General features: G+C 42.0%; 1 protein-coding gene across 2 annotated transcripts in view; it reads left to right on the top strand.

The window, feature by feature from the left end:
• Positions 1 to 21,202, top strand: part of FBXW11 (F-box and WD repeat domain containing 11) — a 156,762-nt gene that overhangs the window by 43,547 nt on the left and 92,013 nt on the right. The window contains exons 2-3 of one of the 2 annotated variants that reach the window (XM_077266029.1): positions 12,131 to 12,232; positions 16,305 to 16,367. In XM_077266029.1, coding sequence (XP_077122144.1) covers positions 12,131 to 12,232; positions 16,305 to 16,367 — 165 coding nt within the window. The remainder of the gene's footprint in view (positions 1 to 12,130; positions 12,233 to 16,304; positions 16,368 to 21,202) is intronic. The other variant, XM_077266030.1, reaches the window with a different exon arrangement.

Raw genomic sequence — 21,202 nt, 5'->3', positions numbered from 1 at the left:
ATTTTTTTGGGAACATGGAAATGAATGGTATACCGTGCACCTGTTTTGGGGTTTTGGTGTTCACATTTAATGAACTTTTCTCACATCATTTTAGCAGGGTGTTTATTAAAACATTACCTAGTTTAGGGGGTGGTCTAACTAGAAATCCATTATACTTATTATAGATACACCAGGGCCCAGGACCACAGCCGCCGCCGCCTGTCAGCCCAGGACCAGCCCACCAGGACCACAGCCACCAACTGTTAAAAGTAAGTTTTGAAGACCCCAAATCTGCTGCTTCAATGTGTAGAGCAGATTGCAAGTGTCTTTAAACTTACAGAAAAACCAGGACCACAGCCGCCGCCTGTCAGCCCAGGACCACAGCCGCCGCCTGTCAGCCCACCAGGACCACAGCCACCAACTGTTAAAAGTAAGTTTTGAAGACCCCAAATCTGCTGCTTCAATGTGTAGAGCAGATTGCAAGTGTCTTTAAACTTACAGAAAAACCAGGACCACAGCCGCCGCCTGTCAGCCCACCAGGACCACAGCCACCGGCCTTTACTTACACAACAATGTTCTCTTCTGACAGCCCTCCTCCACAGCAACAGCGTGTATCGGTAAGTTTACACAAAATTTTTTTTTTTTTTTTTTTTTTTTTTTTAAATTTACTTTTTTTTTGATAACTACATGCATAAATTATGTTTCAACAGGAAGCTGAATCAGATGAGGAGCTGTCAGAAGGGGGCGAGATGGGTGGAGAGATGCAAGTGGAGGAGGAACCAAGTGTAAGTAGTGGTGAAACAGTTGCTTCGCACATCACACTGCACCATACACAAAACAGATTACTAAACACAGAAAATATATGCCTACCTTAACTGAGAATTTGTTTACTTTATTTCAGGCTGCTGCTGCTGCCGCTGAAGGCTCTCCCAGACACTCCCAGAGTCGGCGGACTCGTCGCTGCGGTCGGCCATCAGTGAGTTGTTTTTTTTTTGGGGAGGGGTATTCTATTGGTACTTTAGTGTTTCAGTGTACTAATTTGTTTGTTTTCCTTTTTTTTTTTTTTTTTGGCACAGGCTTCACAGCGTGCTCCCGCAGAAGAGGATGATGATGATGACGACATTGATATCGAGAATCTCATCGAGGAGGTTCGCGAGCGGGAGCCGCTGTGGAACATGGCTGACCGCAGGCATGCCGATACCGGTGTCACCCGTCGGCTCTGGGACGAAGTGTGTCGCAACCTGTTTCCAAGGCGGGAGAGCCTTCATCCTCAGCAGCAGAGCAAACTAGGTAAGTATTCACTTTCCAGTGATGTTTTGAGCTGACTGTAATGTATTGCATTTACCAATTTTTTGTTTTTTCTTTTGATTCTTGTCTTCACAGTTGGAAAGGTTAGGAAGCGGTGGCGGTCACTGAGGGATCGCTTTAAGAGGGAATTCAACGATGAGATGAAGGCCCCGAGTGGCTCTGCAGGAAGGAAGAGGAGCAAATATAAATATGGCCCGGCCCTCTCCTTCCTGAGGCGAACCATGCTAAGCAGAGTGTAAGTATTCTACAGCCCACTAATAACCATGTTAACCTGTCTACTTAGTTTGCTTTCAGTCAGGGCTTTTTCATTCCAATGTATTAATTTCTTTTGTTTTTTCTTTCACAGCACCTTCTCCAGCCACCGGGCGCCTGCATCTTCCTCTGCGCCCTCTGGAGCGATCCCTCCTGAGTCCGCCACTGAGGGCCACGTCAGTAGGCCCCACACCTCTGTCCCCTCCTCTGACCCCTCTGTCCCCTCCTCTGACCCCTCTGTCCCCTCCACTTCATCCGCCCCAAGCAGTGGAGCATTATTGCAGGCTTCATTGCTCGCATCTGATGCTGAACAGTTAGCGTTCCCTTTACCCCACCCCTCTGATCCTGCCACCTCGACACCACCATTAGGTTCGTGGCGGCAGCGACAGAGGGGTCAGGAAAGGAGCTATGCTCCTGAGTTCTTACACCTGAATGCATCCTTCCAAGGCTCTTTCAAAATTTTGGGAGAGCAAGTGACTGCTGGTTTCAACATGGTGCAGTCACGCATCAGTGAAACAAGCCGTGAAACCAGCAGTCGCTTGGATAGGCTGCATTCAGTTGTAAGTCCCGATCCGGCCAATCTTTTTTTCCAAACCATGCTCATGAGCATGGAGAAGCTTTCTTTTGAGCAACAGATGTGGGTAATGAATACCTGCCATAATGCTGCACTGCAGGCCGTTAATGAAGCTACCCACACACCTCCCCACACCTCCACTCCAATTCCACCCCAGGCCCCATTTCCACACCATACCCCCCATTACCAAACCCAGCCCCAATACCCACACCAGCACCATTACCAAACCCAGCTCCAATCCCCACACCAGCACCATTACCAAACCCAGCCACAAACCCCACGCCAGCCCCATTACCCAACCCAGTCCCACTACCCTACCCAGTCACAATACCCAACCCAGTCCCCACAACAATCCCGGCCCCCAGACCAAATTACTTCCCCAATGTTTTCTTTACTCAGCTTTTCTCTTCCCCCTACCCCAACACCACCCCCCTCTGGTTAGCCTCTTGGTTTAACCCCCCCTTCCACTGCACCCCAAACAAGTAGGGTTTCCCCACCTATCGACGTGGTCCAACCTTCCTGCCCCTCCTCCTCTCATATCTCCACCCAAAACTTTGAAGACTTGTAAATATGTTTTTTAAATGTTTATGTCAAAAAAATTTTGCTAAGTTTTCCCCCAAAAAAATTGGAAAATAAAAAAAAACTATTTTTTTGGCAAAAAAAAAGAGTTAAAATAAAATTCTGATTATAATTGTACTCTTTGTGTGTGTGTGGATTTATTAAGGTAATATAATAAAAAAGGTTTAATAAAAACAAACACCAGACATGTTAAAGGTATAACATAATGGTTTTACTAGCAAGAAAACCACGCTTTTGGGCCTTTTTTTTGGGGGGGGGGGCAGAAACACATTTTTTACATAAACAAAACACATGGGAAACAGGTTACACATGGGAAACAGGTTACACAATCATGTCTTGCCACGGGATCCGCCCGACAGGTGAGACAAAATAATCGGCAAACTGGTCCCTCATCCTTGTAACTGAACTTGTAGAGCGAACCGAGCTGCTGCGGTAGTCCCACAAGGTGGTCTCCAAATCTTCATCATCCAAGGAAACGGGCTCCTTTGAAAGGACAAAGTTGTGGAGCACCACACAGGCTTTAACTACCTCGTCTATAGTTGTTGTTTTCAGCTTGATAGCCGTCAGCAAAACTCGCCACTTCGCCGTCAATATGCCAAAGGAACACTCCACTACTCTTCGTGCTCTAGTAAGCCGGTAATTAAAGACCCGCTTGGTACGGTTTAAGTTCCGGCTACTGTACGGTTTCAGTAGGTGCGGCGACAGTTGAAAGGCTTCATCACCTACAAAGACATATTCCAGGGCTGGGTCATTTGTTCCTGGCAGTGGTCTGGCTGGCGGTAAATCGTAGCTCTCTCCATAAAGGCAACGACCCATTGGAGAGTTTTTAAGAACTTGCGAATCGTTGGACCGTCCATATGCTCCGATGTCCACGGCAAGGAACCTGCAGTTGGCATCTGCAATAGCCATAAGGACGATGGAGAAATACTTCTTATAATTATAATACTCCGATCCTGTTCCTGCCGATTTCGCAATCCTTATATGTTTCCCGTCAACTGCACCCACACAATTAGGGAAATTGCAAATTTGCTGAAACTCTTCAGCTCTTCGCAACCAGATTTCCATGGATGGTTGGGGGATATACTCTGGTTGCAAAGTGGTCCAAACAGCCTGACATGTGTCCTTCACTATTCCAGAGATAGTGGAAATGCCCAGCCTGAACTGATAATGGAGCGAAGTCATAGATTCACCCGTAGCTAGGAAACTTTAAAAAAAAAAAAAAAACATGTTAGAAAAAATTCCACAGACCAACAAGTTTTAATATGGCACTGTTAATTTTTTTTTAAGGACGGGACACACAATAAAACCAGCATGAAACCGGTGTAAAAAAGCAGTGGAATGTCCGCCAAGAAAACCCAAATTACATGCTGCAGAAAATAGTGCGCAGTATGCCAGCGCAGTATTGTCTGCAGCATGTAATATAACATTAAAAATGACCAATGACAGAAAAAAAAGCAGTTGCATGTCATCAAACCCAAAAAACTTAAAAAAAAAAAAACTGCAGAAAATGCAACGCAATATTTCAGCGCAGTATTTTCTGCAGTCTGTTATCTAACATTCAATATCAGCAATGACATTTAAATAAAGCAGTGGAATGTCCGCCAAGAAAACCCAAATTACATGCTGCAGAAAATAGTGCGCAGTATGTCAGCGCAGTATTGTCTGCAGCATGTAATATAACATTCAATATCAGCAATGAAATAAAAAAAGGAGGCTTACCGCAGGGTCACCATCAGCCGCTCTGCCGGTGTGATGGCAAGCCTCATCCTTGTATCCTGTCTTCGGATGACATCCTCCAGTTTTGCAAGCAAAAAATCAAAATGTTCAATCCTCATCCGCACGTAGTTGTGGAATTTGTGTGGATTGTGCCGCAACTCCAGGTACAGAGTGGACTGGACACCCCGGGTCATCCGTAGTTGATTAATCGGATGAATCCACAGTCGTCTCCGTCTCCGTTGCTGCAGAAGCATCCTACGCCTTTCTGCTGCCGCCTCCTTCTCCCGCAGTATGATATCCAGGCGATTTGTCTCAAAGATAACGTCGGTAACCAAACTAGCAATCCTCCCAAGAACACCTTCCATCGCTGCCACAAAACTAAAACCCTCAAAGATGGGCTGTAAAAACAGTACTATATAGTTTTTCAAATTTTCCAGTAGCCAATCAAATTTGGGAGCCTCCCATTTTAAAAACGGATCCGTCGGAAAAACGGATACAACGGATGGTAAAAACGTATGCAACGTATGCAACGCATCCAGTATTTTCGACGGAAACGTTTAGCGGATTTGCGACGTATCCGTCGAAATGCTGGATGCGTGGCATACGTTTGTCACCGTTTTTCACTTTTTTGACGCATCCGTTTTTTCGGCAAAAAAACGGATTTGCGACGTTATCCAGTTAACGCTAGTGTGAAACTAGCCTAAGTGTGACGGGGCCTTTATAGTCAAAGCGGCAAATGTTTAAGCATGTTTGTACATGCGCCACATTGCATGGAATATTTATTAAAGAATTTTTTGTCCTTTTTTGGACGTTATATCTTTAATTAGCTCTGTATATATTTGTCCTTCCAACTATTTTCTGACCTAGCAAGAGATTATGCCTTATGCATTTAAGCATTTGTGAATGATATCTGAGTAGCATTTTATGAATGGGTTACTGGCACCCGATATATGACTGGATAATAAGGTATGGTACATATAATACATGTAAAACCCTTGCTGGGTACTGGAGGGTCTGGTGAACCGAATTCAGCGATCCAGAACCTTTAGGGTATGTGCACACTTTGCGGATTCTTCTGCGGATTTTTCCGCTGCGGATTTGGAATATCCGCAGTGCAAAACTGCAGCGGTTTTCACTGCGGATTTTCCTGCGGTTTCTTCTGCGGATTCCTCTGCGGGTTTTCAACAGCACTTTCCTATTGGTGCATGTTGAAAACCGCTGCGGAATCCGCAGAAAGAAGTGACATGCTCCTTCTTTTTTTCCGCAGCGGTTCTGCAATGAATTTTCTGCATCGTGGGCACAGCGGTTTTTGTTTTCCATAGGGTAACATTGTACTGTACCCTGCATGGAAAACTGCTGCGGATCCGCAGCGTCAAATCCGCTGCGGATCCGCAGCAAAAACCGCAAAGTGTGCACGAGCCCTTATACATCAGTAACCTGTTTCCGGCATTCAGCTTACTGTGGGCGCACGGAACATTACTTCCGGTTTTGCGCAATGAAGTGGCACGCATGCTGCAGTCGTACCGTGGAACGCTGAGGTCATCATCACTTCAGCTCATGCGCACTAAGACGAGGCCATCATTATCTTCGTGCATGCGCAGTAGAATGTAGGTACGTTTCATTCTGAACCTGCGGTAATAGTACTCTAATAGTACTTCCGCACTTGCGCAGTAAGTTTATATCCACGCCGGAGCAGCACGATGTTGTTTTGGCAGGTAAACATCTTATCAATGAGGTCGCTTTTCACCAGCATTAATTAAGGCTGACGCTGATTGGAGCATTTGCATGAACGGGGGTATTTAATCCCACCCGTTCAGACCGCGGGCTATGCTACTTATCCATGGCATCCGGTATCTGACATCCTCTTTGATGTGCCTCCTGATGAACCGAACCACGGGGAAACGCGTTGAGGCGTAACGTATAAATAACATGCAATATTGCGGATACTATTGACATACCCTGTAGTGTGACCCAGTGTATCTGTATGGGCATTCTATAATGTTTATTGATGTTGTCTGCCTCATTGCTGGGCAGTTACTGGCCCTATAAATGATATCTGTGTTTGAATTGGCTTGACAGCTCATAGAATATACTTATTCTGTGATATGGACAATAGTTTATATATTTTTCTTGCTGAAGCATTAAGTGTATGTGGCATATCTGATAGCATACCCACTGCAATTTAGCAGCTAATAATGATTGATTATCGTAGGGGCTGGATCCCTGCAAGGAGATGATAGTATTTATCCTGTTCCTTGCCTTTGTCCCTCTTTTGCTAATTTCATTATATTGAGTTTTTTTGAACATTTTTTTGTCTTTTCTTCATCTCTGTTCTTATATTATTGTTTTCTCACCTGCATAGTAGGGAGAGTTAGGGCAGTGAGGGGGTAGCCTACGTTGAGTGGGGGCGCCAAAAAATCGTTATCAGGGTGCCAACCTCCACAGCCAGGCAGGGGACAGGAAAGGTTATTGTAGGGTATGCGCTAGACCTTGGTCTTTTTGTATTTTTCAGGCAGATTTTTCCTGCCAAAAGCACTGGGTGTGGTGTTTTAAATACATTTTGAAATAAAAATCTTGTTTTAAGGGGATATATGTTTACTAACATGGAAAATAAGAATGAAGAAAATATAACTTTAAATGGAGACGATAACAAACCAGATGTACTCTTTACGATTGATAACTCATATTGGGCAAGTTGTGTAACATACATGCCAGTAATATAACAACTTAAAATACTTTTTTGCAAAATGGTATTGCAGAGAATACAATTATGAAACCTGATAAATGGCATTGATGTGATGGCATAATATCCAATGTTCCCATTTTACACAAGTGGCATTGATACAGAACCACAATGACTAAAACTGCCACCATACAGGTTCAATATAAAATACATTTGCTCTAAAGCGGTGACATTGCTGGGATGTTAGAGCAGGGTCAAAAGTGGTGCACTCATCAAATGTAGGTGGTGCTCAAAGGACAAAAAGCAAACACGAGAAAAATAACCTTCGGCACTCAACAAGTCCACAATTTTTTCCTCAAAACGGATGAATTTATTAGTAGACAGCCGGCAACAAAATAACAGACATCAATATTCCAACGTTTCGGCACACTCTGCCTTTTTCAAGGAAGTCTGTATGTGATTGATAACGTGCATAATATGTCACCTGCCAATATGACATACGGGAAAGGCAGCGTAACTGCAATAGATGATGTACCTGCGTGCGTCCAATGGCTCCAAAAACGCAGGTTTAGGTGTGTTTTTGGTGCGTTTTTTTTCTCTCTATCCAGGCTTAATATCCCTGGTTTTTCAGCAGCAACAATGCAGCAAAAAATGATCCCTACGTTTTTGCTGCTTTTTTTTCAACACCCATTCAAGTCAATGGGTGAAAAAACGCAGCAAAAACGCTGAAAGAAGTGACATGCTCTATGTCAAAAAAACGCAGCAAAGCACAAAATACTGATCAAACTAAAAACCAATGTGTGCGTGAGATTTCTGAAATCTCATAGGCTTTGCTGGTACTGTAAAAAGCAGCTGAAAATTGGCATTAAAAACGCAGCAAAAATACGCAGCAAAAACGTCCTGTGTGAACTTATACCCTTATACTGCATGACGAACAGCGTAAGAATAAATAAAACCAATTCTTCACCTGTAGTTGATTTCTCCATTCTGCCTCCCAAAGATTGCACTAAGGCCCGCCTCACATTTATCCTGCACTTTACGCTGAGCTCTTACACTGGGATTTCCGTGTAAATCTCTGAAATGTGATTCAGATGTATCCTCTGGTGAAATATTCCCTATAATGAGGCAGACTGATGCACTGTTGACGTTATCTGGCTTTTGATCCAGCAGTGTCTGTTTTGTTTTTCCCTTGTGATCATATAATTTTTATTGTGTTTTTTTTTTTTAAAGTCCTATATACCGTAACATTAACCACAGCAAACAGGACATCACTGACACAAAGATGCTCATGATATATGGGATTTGTATATAGATTATTCCCCAAGGGAACTAGTAGACCAGATCTCTATTATTCAGAAAGAAATATGTGAGTAGCATGACAAGCATATTGTTCCATGTTTGGTGGCCCTAAAATGCTGTAGATAACAGATTTATCCAGGGTGGATTGATTTAAATCACGCCGATTTAAATCATGATTTAAATCACGATTTAAATCAAAAGATTTTTTTCTATTTAAATCGGATCGATTTAAATCATGATTTTAATCATGATTTAAATCACTGATTTAAATCAAAAGGTTTTTTTTAATATAAATCACGATTAAAATGAGAAGTGAGAGATGTGCGCCCATAGTTACACGGACGAAACTAGGGGCAACGATCTAACGCCAGGGTGAGGGGGGGACCCCAAAGTAAGTAAAAATCTTTTTTGTTTTACTATATGGCAATAGGTAGGTGTTTAAAAGCAGCATGTCTTAATTGTATAAACTATTAATAGCCTCCACATTTTGTTCATACTGCCCCTTTAATTCCACACTTCTAGCTTGGTTTCACTTTCTTTTGGTTTAGTTTCTCTTTCCATTCAGTTGACATGCCCAAACTTGTTGGATAGTCAGCATCCTACAGAAACCTCTGGAAGAGCATGGCATTGTGAATGTTACACATATACAGCCTTTATTCTACTGAGTTAAACAACTCAGCTTTATCTCATGATGGAAGAACCTTTGGATGGTAAAATATTTTCCTCAAAAAGCAGTTTATTGAAAAAAATCCGATTTAAATCAAAAAAATCCGATTTAAATAAAAAAAATACGATTTTTTTTATTTTTTTAAAAAAACATTGATTTTTATCCACCCTGGATTTATCACATTTTGCATATCAGTCATTTTAAATAGGCAAATAATATTTTTGAAAGACATATTTCTAAAATACCATGTCACGTTAAGATCAGGTAAATAAGTCAGTCTGTCTCTCCAATAACTCTAAGGGGCAGATGAGGAGTATTTAACCATGGACCCCATATTTTCTCAAATTTGTTCAGTGCAGTACATTTTTTGTATATACCTTATTCCAATGTAAGGAATACGGGCAGACCTGGAGGTCGTCATGATAATGATCGGGCCCTCGCAATGACACAGGGATGCCAGACAGGAGAGGGGGACCCCCATCCCTCTCCTAGCCTCCCAAATGCTGCAATCGATATTAATTATATAAATCAGAAACCAAAAGATGTGAAACAAGGAATGTAATTAACAATAAGCAAAATTTATTTTACATTTACTTCAAAGATAAAATAATGAAATGGATGCCTCATGTCAGAATATAGAAACACAGAGAAAATTGACGGACACCCTTTCTATGGTTACAATCACAGGCACTTTTGGCCGCATGAATAGATATATATTGCACACTATATTTCAATCCTAGGCTAAAGTGCCTGTTGTACCATGCAATGAAAAGTGGATGTGACTATACAAAAAAGAAACTGCCAATCAAATTGGAATGGAGGTATGGTAATATTTATATTCACATAGACGGATAGGATTAATCAAAGTGTCACAGGGCATAGAGAGTCTATTGCTATTTGTCTGGAGTACATCAAATATATATTCATAGAATAGGGCTGACTAAATGGTCATAAAGCACCACTGCGCATGGAAAAAAGACTTGTTGCTTTGAATACAGCAATATGGTAACTCACACCATCGCATATAAAGTATGACAGCGCAGGTAGGAACCACATTGAATAAAGTGCATACTGAATTATACCTGGGTTTGAGCCAAGATTTGCTGTCTCCCACCCCAACGTGCGTTTCCCTGATTCTTCAAATTTATTTTTTCCCTCGGACTATGTGGTCTGGAAAAAATTGGACATGTGCATGGCTTCATTGAATAACATGGGGACTGGTGTCCGTTAAAATGACACATTGCATGTCTCTGATTTTCACAGTTGTGTGCACGAGGCCTTAAGCGCATGGATGTACCCCCTCTGATTATTGGGAACAAGTGCTCCTATGATTGCTTGCTTTCCATTAATCAGCCTGAATAAGGCCTCTTTCACACTAGCGTCGGTACGGGTCCGTCGCTATGCGTCGGCGCAACGCACGTTGTGAAATTTATGCATGACGTGGGCAGCGGATGCAGTTTTTCAACGCATCCGCTGCCCAGTTTAAAGTCCGGGGAGGAGGGGGCGGAGTTTCGGCCGCGCATGCGCGGTCGGAAATGGCGGATCCGACGTACGAAAAAGCGTTCACCAAGTCAATGGGCAAAAAACGCATCCTGCGAGCACATTTGCAGGATCCATTTTTTGCCCAAAACGACGGATTGCGACGTACGTTGCACGATGCTAGTGTGAAAGAGGCCTAAGCAGGCAGCCAGTACAGACAACTGAGTAAAAAACTCCTTAGTTGGGTGAAATGAATTTTCATCTTGCTTACATATCATTGTCCTCCGCAGTCGATGTCCAACTGGTCAAGTGCTGCCGAGAACAATGGTTTGTGTTTTTACTATCGTTTTATGCACATGAGCACATTCGGCCTGTCCAGATAGGTTATCAAACAACTGCTTATACACTTGTGTGCAGCCGGCCAGCAGTCGGTTACTGGCCACAGGGCGGCAAGTGTAAACCCACCCTAAGCTTCTGTCAGACATTGGTCTTTTGGAATAGTGTGGCAGTTACACATGCTTGTTATGGCTTCACAAGTGTTTCCTTAGCAGGATTGTCACTCCTTTTACACAGGTATCTTCACTGGTATTTTTGAGTTTTTATTGAAAAGCCCTGTGTAACAAGTGTTACATTGTGATTATATAGATCAGTGACCCCAAAATAAAAGCTTGATACCCCATATTTCTCTCTAGATATTTGGCTGCAAACACAATCACCACAATGAAACCAGCCTAAGGTCTCTCACACGTCGGTTTTTCTCGTACAAGTGCTATGTGGTTTTCTATGATGGCCTATGGGTACTTCACATGTCCAATTTTTCATTTCTTCCTTCCTCGGCCAATTGATCCGCGGAACAGCACATATACTTGTCTGATAGGGATCGGATTATCAGGTTATTTTCACCAATGCGTGATTATGGATCTGTGAAAAATTGATAGGAGAAGCTGGGGAGCCTCCATCAGTGTGTTTTTTTTTTTTTTTGCAAATTTGAGAAAAACTTGGTGACACTCTCATGGTAAAAACCAATACACTGCCCAAACTGTGACCAAAAATCAGATGGAATTTGGACTGTCTTTTTGCGTACAAGGACAAGCGGGACATGTGATGAAGCCTTTAGGCCACTTACACGAGTCAGTGTTATAAATCTGCATTTATAAGTCATAACCCCTTAGATGGAAGTGCTGAGGCAATAATCGTGTCACTTTATTATAAGTACCATGAAACTTATCCAAGAACATCTCTTTAAGAAGAAGGTTTTATTTCAACTCGATCTCCTGTGACAGATATTCAGATTCACCATTTAATATATACACTGGCCTTTTTTTTAAAGACCACTAGCCTAGTGGACAACTTCAGTGCAGTTTTGATTTGTAGGCTGAGGTTTCCCTGAATTTATAAACCTTTGTCTGTGAATGTAGTTATAGTGATGGCAGAGTGTTAATAGATGTGTGTGACAGCTCTTTTCTGTTAGTGTAAATGCATGCATTGCTCGTCCATTCTGACATACATTTAATATTCTCATAAGTTGCCTGCCTGAAAAATTTTTTGTGGCATCTAACGGCTTCTTTTCTCCTTCCTTTTTGTCACCCTGCAGTGTTCTGTGCCAAGGTCTTTGTGGCTAGGCTGCTCCAACCTGGTAGAGAGCATGTGCGCACTGAGATGCCTGCAGAGCATGCCCAGTGTCAGATGTCTCCAGGTGCCTTTCTTCTTTCTTGTACTGTTGTTTGTATGCTTTGTCTATGCACGACCCATCACTTTTTATGTTTTGACATGAAGGTCTGAACAGTACATTCATTTTGCATGACTTTTGTTTGGTATGTAATTTGGTGTGTTCGTGTAAATGTGAAACCCATAGAGCATGGTGTTTATTTTCCTTTTTAACACAAAAATGGCATGCCTTTTTAAGTTCTCTGCATGAGAATAACATGAACTCATTTCTTTTAGAATGAACTGTGGTCTATTGTTTTGGCTCCAAAATCGTGTTGGTCTATACTGACTCTGTACCCCCTGTTTAGCTTCCCGATAGCACGTCTTTTAGTAGTGATTATCAGGGCCAGTTCCAGCTACAATATTAAAGAATGTTCTTCGCCCATGAGGTTGCCCTTTGTCCTTGCTCTGTGCTCTTCTCTTGGGTAGTGGGTGGTTATCCTCTTATTGGTAGCTGGTTGAGATCGATTAGTGACTTTCTTCTCAGTATTTTTAAATGTTGTCACTTGTGCTCATATATTTTCAACGTTTTTAACTTTAGTAAGGGTGCTTTTAACTAGCCATTGTTCTTAGTGTAGCCCCTGTAACTTTATGAACTTTACTCAGCTGATATATACCTCCTGTAGTGTCCGGAGCTGACGAGCTCGATAGACACCAATGCGCTTATACCAAGAAATTCTGCAGCAGTGTATTTGCTGTCGGGATGCATTCACTCATTGCTTTTGAGTAGTACGTTCCAAAAAAAAAGTTCATGGTTTTACTTCAAATTTTGACTGCATTTTTTTTTTTTTTTTTTAACAAAAGATGTTTCACCTATAAAAAAAAATAAATTAAAGTCTGTGACTGTATTGGCAGACGCCAGCAGATGCATTGAGTCTGTGTGCTTGCATAACTGTGTTTGCTTTATCCGTAGAAGCAGTAACCGTAGTGTGAATTGAGCCTACAGCTATTTATTTCTTTACGTACAATAACCGGATTCAATAGCATTTTAGCAAGATGGTGACTACCAGATTCTGCACTTCAAATTCCCAGCAATTTAGAGTACAATACAAGTAAATGGGTTTTTAAAAATCCCAGTCACATATTGTGGTAAAACATTCACACGCATGGTGTGGGTTTAATATCGGCAGCATACTTATTATATGGAATTCTATTGAGATTTTCACCCTATTCAATGCTTACAACGTGGAACAGACGAGCGGCGGATACCGCACCCATTACCCCCTGACCATCACTGCAGCCCCTGGAGGACAGACATATATTTATAGGTTGACTGTGCCCTCACCTTATTTCCACAGCAGGGAGCACATTAAGCCCCTGTGGCACCAGGACTGGGATCCCATTATAGGCACATTCCAGGCCAGTACAGACAGCAACCCAATAAGGTCTACCATATGCTATCTTGCTACAGTTATACCTATTCTCTACACATGAATTCTGATAGGAGTAACTCCTTTACCGAACTTCATAAACACTTTGAGGAGCTCATTACTCCAATCCTGTGTATACAATTTTACACCATAATCTTCCTGTGACAGGCAGTCGGACTGATGAAGGTCTAGATAAGACCGAAACGTTTACAGACTGCAAAAATAATTTAAAAAAAATCCTTTTGCAATGACATGCTAAGTTGAGTGCCAAGTTCTTTATTTTACTAAAACATGGAACAGGCAGAAAGCTGCAACAAATGCCGCATGTTAGGCTACCTTCACACTAGTCCATCGGTACGGGCCGTCGGCCCGATGTACCGACGGACAGTGTGTTAATGTAGCACAATGGGGGCAGCGGATGCAGTTTTACAACGCATCCGCTGCCCCATTGTGAGTTTCGGGGAGGAGGGGGCGGAGTTTCGTCCACGGTCGAAAATGGCGGATACGACGCACAAAAAAAGTTACATGTGCCGACGGTCCGCCAAAACACGACACATCCGTCGCCCGACGGATGCAACGTGTGGCAATCCGTCGCAATGCGTCGCTGATGCAAGTGTATGGAGAAAAAACGCATCCTGCTGGCAACTTTGCAGGATGCGTTTTTTCTCCAAAATGACGCATTGCGGCAGACCGCAAACAACGCTAGTGTGAAAGTAGCCTTACTTGTGTATTTTGTTGCGAGTTTGTAACCTAATCCACTGTGGATATTTTGTACCATGCGTGAAGCTTAAAGGGTAACTGTACAACCTTTCAGAATTATCTATTGTGTATATACTGTACATATAGAATTACTGTATTTTCGCCAGTTTCTCTCTTTAGACTCTCATAAGCTACAATTGTCTTAGCTGGTGAGAGGAGATGAGCATATTGGCGTTATGGCTCCTGCCCTGTTGTTTAGGTTTCTGCTATGGCTTATCACACTTTTTTGTGGACATTTATGCAAGAATTTTATTTTTCTTATTTTTTTCTGACTAAAAATCGATCTAATATGGACTAAACTAGGCAAGCCAACCTGTAGAGTGCACAAATGACTGCCGTTAAGCTATAACCTCTATAAACATGTGCATTGGACAGCTTACTGTCCATATTTATTGCGCTAACCTAAGAAGTGACAAATGAGAATCTTCCTTCCTCACATGGGGAATCTTACAGTTCTGTGCCTTGTTTTTTTTTTTTTCTTTTTTTTTTTTTTTTTTTACAAAATCACTGCAACAAATCCATGATGTGTGAATAAGCACCAATGGGCACAGGTACCGTCTGCGGTTTCATGGCGGTGAAAGTTCTGAGGTTGAGTAGATATTTATATTTTCTGTGACCACGTTTCCTAGTTTTCATTGTATTTAGCATGTAAGCACATGAAGCCATAACACTCATGATATTTCAAGGCTGCCGATATAATGGCACGTTTAGTTGGGCTACGCATGGTTTTTATACCTTGAGAAAAGCGCGGGCCAGCACAGACACTCTTTTGGCTAAATATTTTGGAATCTCAAGGCTCTTTATTCCTGCCATACCGCCTGCCTAAACGCGCCAGCATCCATTTTCATCTTTATACCTCTGGAAGGGCCCTTTCCTCCAGCCATGGGGCTGCCGCAGCCGCTTTCTGTGCCTTGATAGGTCTTGTGCCTGCCCACAACACCTTCACGTGGGCGCTACCATCGCTTATACTTCTCCTTTGCCAGACGGTGTTGCACTATTTTGTGTACGCTTTTGTTCCTCTCCAGAGCTTCTCTAGGATGCCAGTATGTGATACATTTAGTTTTGTATCTAACGCTGGTCATTAGATGCACCATCACACAGCAGAACGGCACTATTTTGCTATAAAATAATGGTACTTGAATTCCCCCCAAAAATGAACTTTTATTTTAATGCAGTTTTCCAGCTTTTGGGGATGCTGCAGTATCAGTAGGATCTGACATCTTCTCTGGCACCACAATGATGTTAGGATGGCATCAGATGGGAAGTAGAATCGCAGAATAATGCGTTCATTTCTATTGAGTGCTATTGCTGTTCCCAAGACAGCAAGTGACGTGCCAGAGGGATGTCTGAAGTCTTGATGGCTGCATGTAGTGGCAATATACCATAATGTTGTAAGAACAGAATACCTTTCTAATACTTCTCATTCCAACTATTATATTTATATATATATTTTTTAAAACTAGCAATGTGAATGATTGAGATGTTTCACAGTTTAATTAATTGATAAGTGAATCTCCATTGTGCTGTTTTCTCATACATTTGCTCTTTCCACCACTAAAGCTGTGTGTAGGCTGCCGAAGGCCGGTCGTTAGACCACCCTAAACAATAGATGGTGAAAATAGAGCTACAAAGTGTGGCCACCCTAAAGCATGAACTGTATATGTCTCCCATTGGCTTGAAGAGGAGCTGAATATAAATTAATAATTTAGTAGCAGCAAACCAGCAGGTTACACATATGTAAGGTACTGTGTACTATGGAAGTAAATCACTAGTATTTTGCATCCTGCTAAGCACTGATGTCTTATTGATTCCAACAGATCTTTTTTTCTTAAGTGAAAACTGTAGTGTTTTTTTATATTTTGCATGCTAATTATTTTTTTTTAAATGTAACTCAAGTTTTTACAATATTTATCTTCTCTTTTCTATTATTAGACAACTTCTGTTATGGATGATCAAAATGAAGATGAATCTCCAAAGAAAAACACTTTATGGCAGGTAGGAACAGGGAATTGTTTTTCTAAGTATGTTCTGTTTGGTATTGAATTTACATTTAATGTCCTGTGTTGGGTCCTCATGATTGGACACCCTCTAAGGACAGATCATCAATATCTGACCCTGAGGGTTTTGACACCCAGCCCCACCATCGGTCAGCTGTTGTTTGCTCCAGCAGCTGCCAGATGTGAACACATGGGGAGCGGAGGTGCTCTGTGCAACTCTAATGTGTAGCAGTCGTTGCAGAGTACGACAGAACAACAGTACCCAGCTGCACATTACATTATGTTTTGGACTTGGAGTCAGAGGCGCCTCTTTCATTAAGAGGGGAATGGAGTAATATTTGTGGCGTAAAGTACGAAGCAACTCGTTATGAATTAGATAGGCTTTGGCATGACTCCCATATCCCGCCTCAGCTCTGCCCATTTTCTTGAAGCGGGGAGATACTGTTGTGAAAATGACAAAAGTTGCAACATTTTTGCTGAACTCCACATTGTGCAAAAATGTTGTGACTTTTCAAAGCAAATGACAGCAGCCATAGTGTAAGGCTCGGGTGTTCATGTAAAGCTGCATGAACCAGTTAACTGCCTACGTATGTAGCAGTACAGACACAGAGGGCTATTAACTGCATAAAGTGTATGAGAACATGATGAAAGGAACCTGATTATGTATTTTTTGTTTTGTTTTTTTGAATGGGCCACACAGGGATGGTTAGGTTAATGTGTTGAGGCAGTAGGCCATTCTGAACAAACGAGTTTTTAGGGCACGCTTAAAACTGTGGGGATTGGGGATTAATCGTATTAACCTAGGTAATGCATTTCAAACTACTAATCTGACGTTGAAGTCTTATCCTATTATATTCTGACTGGGCAACTACTTTACTTCTCAGTTGACTTGCATTCAAGTGATATGCCTTTCATGTTGAAGGGAAGGTTCAGTCACAATTTGTTTTTAACAATTGAAAAAATGTAAAGTATTAATATTTTAATAAAAAAAAATCATTTGTTTTTAATGCAGTAAAAAATGAAGAAAAATGTTAAGTTTTTGATATTTTCCATTCTTGTACTCTAGGGAGAATAGCTGCTGAAATTTGCCATGAAAACCTAGTGTACAATTAGCTTGTGGGCTGCAGTAAATGTGGGCTGGATCTGCTCTCATCTCTGACCTCGCTCCTCCTCTCCCCTTCTGGGTGTTTGCAAAAGGATAAGGGAGGATGAAGTTTATGATCACATTGTGGAGACATTATGTTGGTTACTGTAAAGTGATATTGAGATGTGGACAGTGTGACGAGAGACGGCTGCTGGCGCGTATTCTGTTAGTTGGTGCTGCTTGCTGGATCAGTCTCTGCGGTTGGGTACGCAGAGCGCATTACGTGCTGAGATTTAGATGCATGAAGTGTAAAGGTACCTTCACACTGAACAACTTAACAACGATATCGCTAGCGGTCCGTGACGTTGCAGCGTCCTGGATAGCGATATCGTTGTGTTTGACACGCAGCAGCGATCAGGATCCTGCTGTGACATCGTTGGTCGGAGCTAGAAGGCCAGCACCTTATTTAGTCGCTGGATCTCCCGCTGACATCACTGAATCGGCGTGTGTGACGCCGATTCAGCGATGTCTTCACTGGTAACCAGGGTAAACATCGGGTTACTAAGCGCAGGGCCACGCTTAGTAACCCGATATTTACCCTGGTTACCAGTGTAAATTTAAAAAAAAAAAACACTGTGTCAGCGCCGGCTGGCCGTAAAGCAGGGCACAGCGGTGACGTCACCGCTCTGCTTTACGGCCGGCGCTTACAGTGCAGGGAAGCAGAACGCCGGGGGATGCGACAGACACGGAATGTAAGTATGTAGTGTTTGTTTTTTTTTTACATTTACACTGGTAACCAGGGTAAACATCGGGTTACTAAGCGCGGCCCTGCGCTTAGTAACCCGATGTTTACCCTGGTTACCCGGGGACTGCGGCATCGTTGGTCGCTGGAGAGCGGTCTGTGTGACAGCTCTCCAGCGACGCTGCAGCGATCGGCATCGTTGTCTAGATCGCTGCAGCGTCACTAAATGTGACGGTACCTTAACAGAAGAGTAACACTGCTTGGAGGCGTATTGCACATGATGGGATTAGATACACGGCTCTAGGTCCAGGGGTCTTGCCCATGTCACAGCTGGAGGCAGCCTCAATGCAGGATATGCAGTTGGTGACTGGTCGTTTCATATGCAAGGGATGATGAATTTGAGGTGTGTATGTGTTTTGTTCAGACACTTGCACACCAGCAAATGCTAATTGCAGCCCCCGTGGTTGAAGAAAAAAATGAATAAATGTAAAACAGTTAAAGTAGTGCATTTAATTATGTATTAAAACAAATTGATTATAAAATGTAAAAGTCACAGCATCTTCCCTTTAAGGTTTTGTAATCATGTTGGAAATTGACATCTATATATTTTGTAACTTACATTTCTAGGTTCATAACAAATGTAATTGTTTATATTCAGTAGCGGTATATCTAGCAATTATATGATATACTACTATTAATTGAGTTTTCTCCCTTTTAACCAGATATGACCATCAGAGATCTATAGCCAATCCACAGGCTTAGGTTGTGTGCAGTTAATTTTCATAGTGCATATATGTATGTGTGTGTGTGTGTGTGTGTGTATATGTATAATATATAAATACATACTATAAAAATTAACTGCACAAAACTCTGAATATCAATCTATCTACCTATGCAGCATCAATAGTAAAAAGATCTAATGTTAAAAATAATAAAAAATCATTATATTCTAACCTTCCGGCGCCTTTCCCGCTCCTCGCTATGCTCCGGTCCCAAGAATGCATTGCGGCAATGACCGCATTGCTATATACTACGTGGGCTGTGTTATGCACTACGTGGGCTGTGTTATGCACTACGTGGGCTGTGTTATGCACTACGTGGGCTGTTTTATGCACTACGTGGGCTGTTTTATGCACTACGTGGGCTGTTTTATGCACTACGTGGGCTGTGTTATGCACTACGTGGGCTGTGTTATGCACTACGTGGGCTGTTATGCACTACGTGGGCTGTGTTATGCACTACGTGGGCTGTGTTATGCAGTACGTGGGGTGTTATGCAGTACGTGGGCTGTGTTATGCACTACGTGGGCTGTTATGCACTACGTGGGCTGTTATGCACTACGTGGGCTGTGTTATGCACTACGTGGGCTGTGTTATGCACTACGTGGGCTGTGTTATGCACTACGTGGGCTGTGTTATGCACTACGTGGGCTGTGTTATGCACTACGTGGCAGGGTGGATAAAAATCAATGTTTTTTTAAAAAAAAAAAAAAATCAAAAAAATCGGATTTTTTTTTATTTAAATCGGATTTTTTTGATTTAAATCGGATTTTTTTCAATAAACTGCTTTTTGAGGAAAATATTTTACCATCCAAAGGGATAAAGCTGAGTTGTTTAACTCAGTAGAATAAAGGCTGTATATGTGTAACATTCACAATGCCATGCTCTTCCAGAGGTTTCTGTAGGATTAGTGGGCAGTTTCTCTCCTATATTATCACAGACGCTCGCTTTACTTACGCAGTTCTCAAAACTGAATTTGACTCCGCAGAGGTCCCAGCCTCTTCTTCACGGCAAAAATGTTACAACATGAACAGAGTTGAGAAAAAGACCTTAATCCTATTGTTCTACAAACCTATGAATACAGAATCAACCCCTTCAGTGCCAAGTCCAAGAAGTTAGACAATATGTTTCTGATTGTTTGGAGTGGAATAGATCTGCACAACACAAGAAGAATGTGAATCTAAGTGTGAGGAGGAGGAAGGGCAAGCAGACAAGAAAATGAAAGTGAAACTTTGAGCACAATACTGCAGCATAGCCACAGACAGACAAGTCTGGATCTGTTTGTGTGTACGATCTGAGGTTTATTACATTCTTTCCTTATAATGGCAGCAGGCCGTAAAAGAGACCCAGTTTGGGAATATTTTAATGAAGCTCCTTCGCCTATCGGTAAGGCAGGCATGAGTGCAAAATGCAAACGATGCAACAAAGAGATGCAAGGCCTGGTGGCGCGAATGAGGCAACATCATGAGAAGTGCGGTGATGAAGATGACCAAAGAAACACTTCTGAACAGGCAGGATCTTCAGGTTGGTAAACATTTTTATTGAATCCTATTTCTAAAGACTGAACTGTCATGTGTGAGAAAAATTATATTTCTTATTATTACTGCATGTTACTGTCATTTGGTACAGTTATGAAGAAAAACAAATATTTCTTTTGGGGCAGGGGCAGTGATATGTTGTGTACAATAAGCAGAAATTGTATAAACAATAAAATAACAGCATTGACTTTTTTTTGTTTAGGGGAATTCATGGATTCTGGAAACTATCCACCTCCAAGATCACCATCATCCTGTTCTACAGTTTCAGAGTTATCCATCCAGGATAGTGCTTCATTAGCAGCAGCATCATCATCAGACACCCACAGCCACATATCACCATCACCCAAAAGGAAGAAAAAACCTTTACCTCCTGGAACCACCATAGATAGGTTTGTGATAAGAACTAGCAGATTAGAAAAAGAGTTGATTGATGAAAAAATTGCCCAGTTTATTTATGCAACGAACTCCTCTTTCCGTCTGACTGAGAACCCACATTTCATTAATATGGTTCAGTCACTGAGACCAGGATACAGTCCACCCAGCAGAGCTGATGTTGCAGGGAAACTGCTGGATCAAGTGTATGACAGAGAAATGGAGCAATGTGCAACAGCTCTGGAGGGTAAAATTGTTAACCTAAGTATTGATGGGTGGAGTAATGTCCACAATGATCCTATTGTATGTGCTTGTATA

This window comes from Ranitomeya variabilis, chromosome 5, assembly GCF_051348905.1.
Source record: "Ranitomeya variabilis isolate aRanVar5 chromosome 5, aRanVar5.hap1, whole genome shotgun sequence".
In the NCBI taxonomy this organism is placed as follows: Eukaryota; Metazoa; Chordata; class Amphibia; order Anura; family Dendrobatidae; genus Ranitomeya; species Ranitomeya variabilis.
The sequence above is the reverse complement of the archived record's forward strand: the minus strand, read 5'-3'. Positions and strand labels throughout refer to the sequence as shown.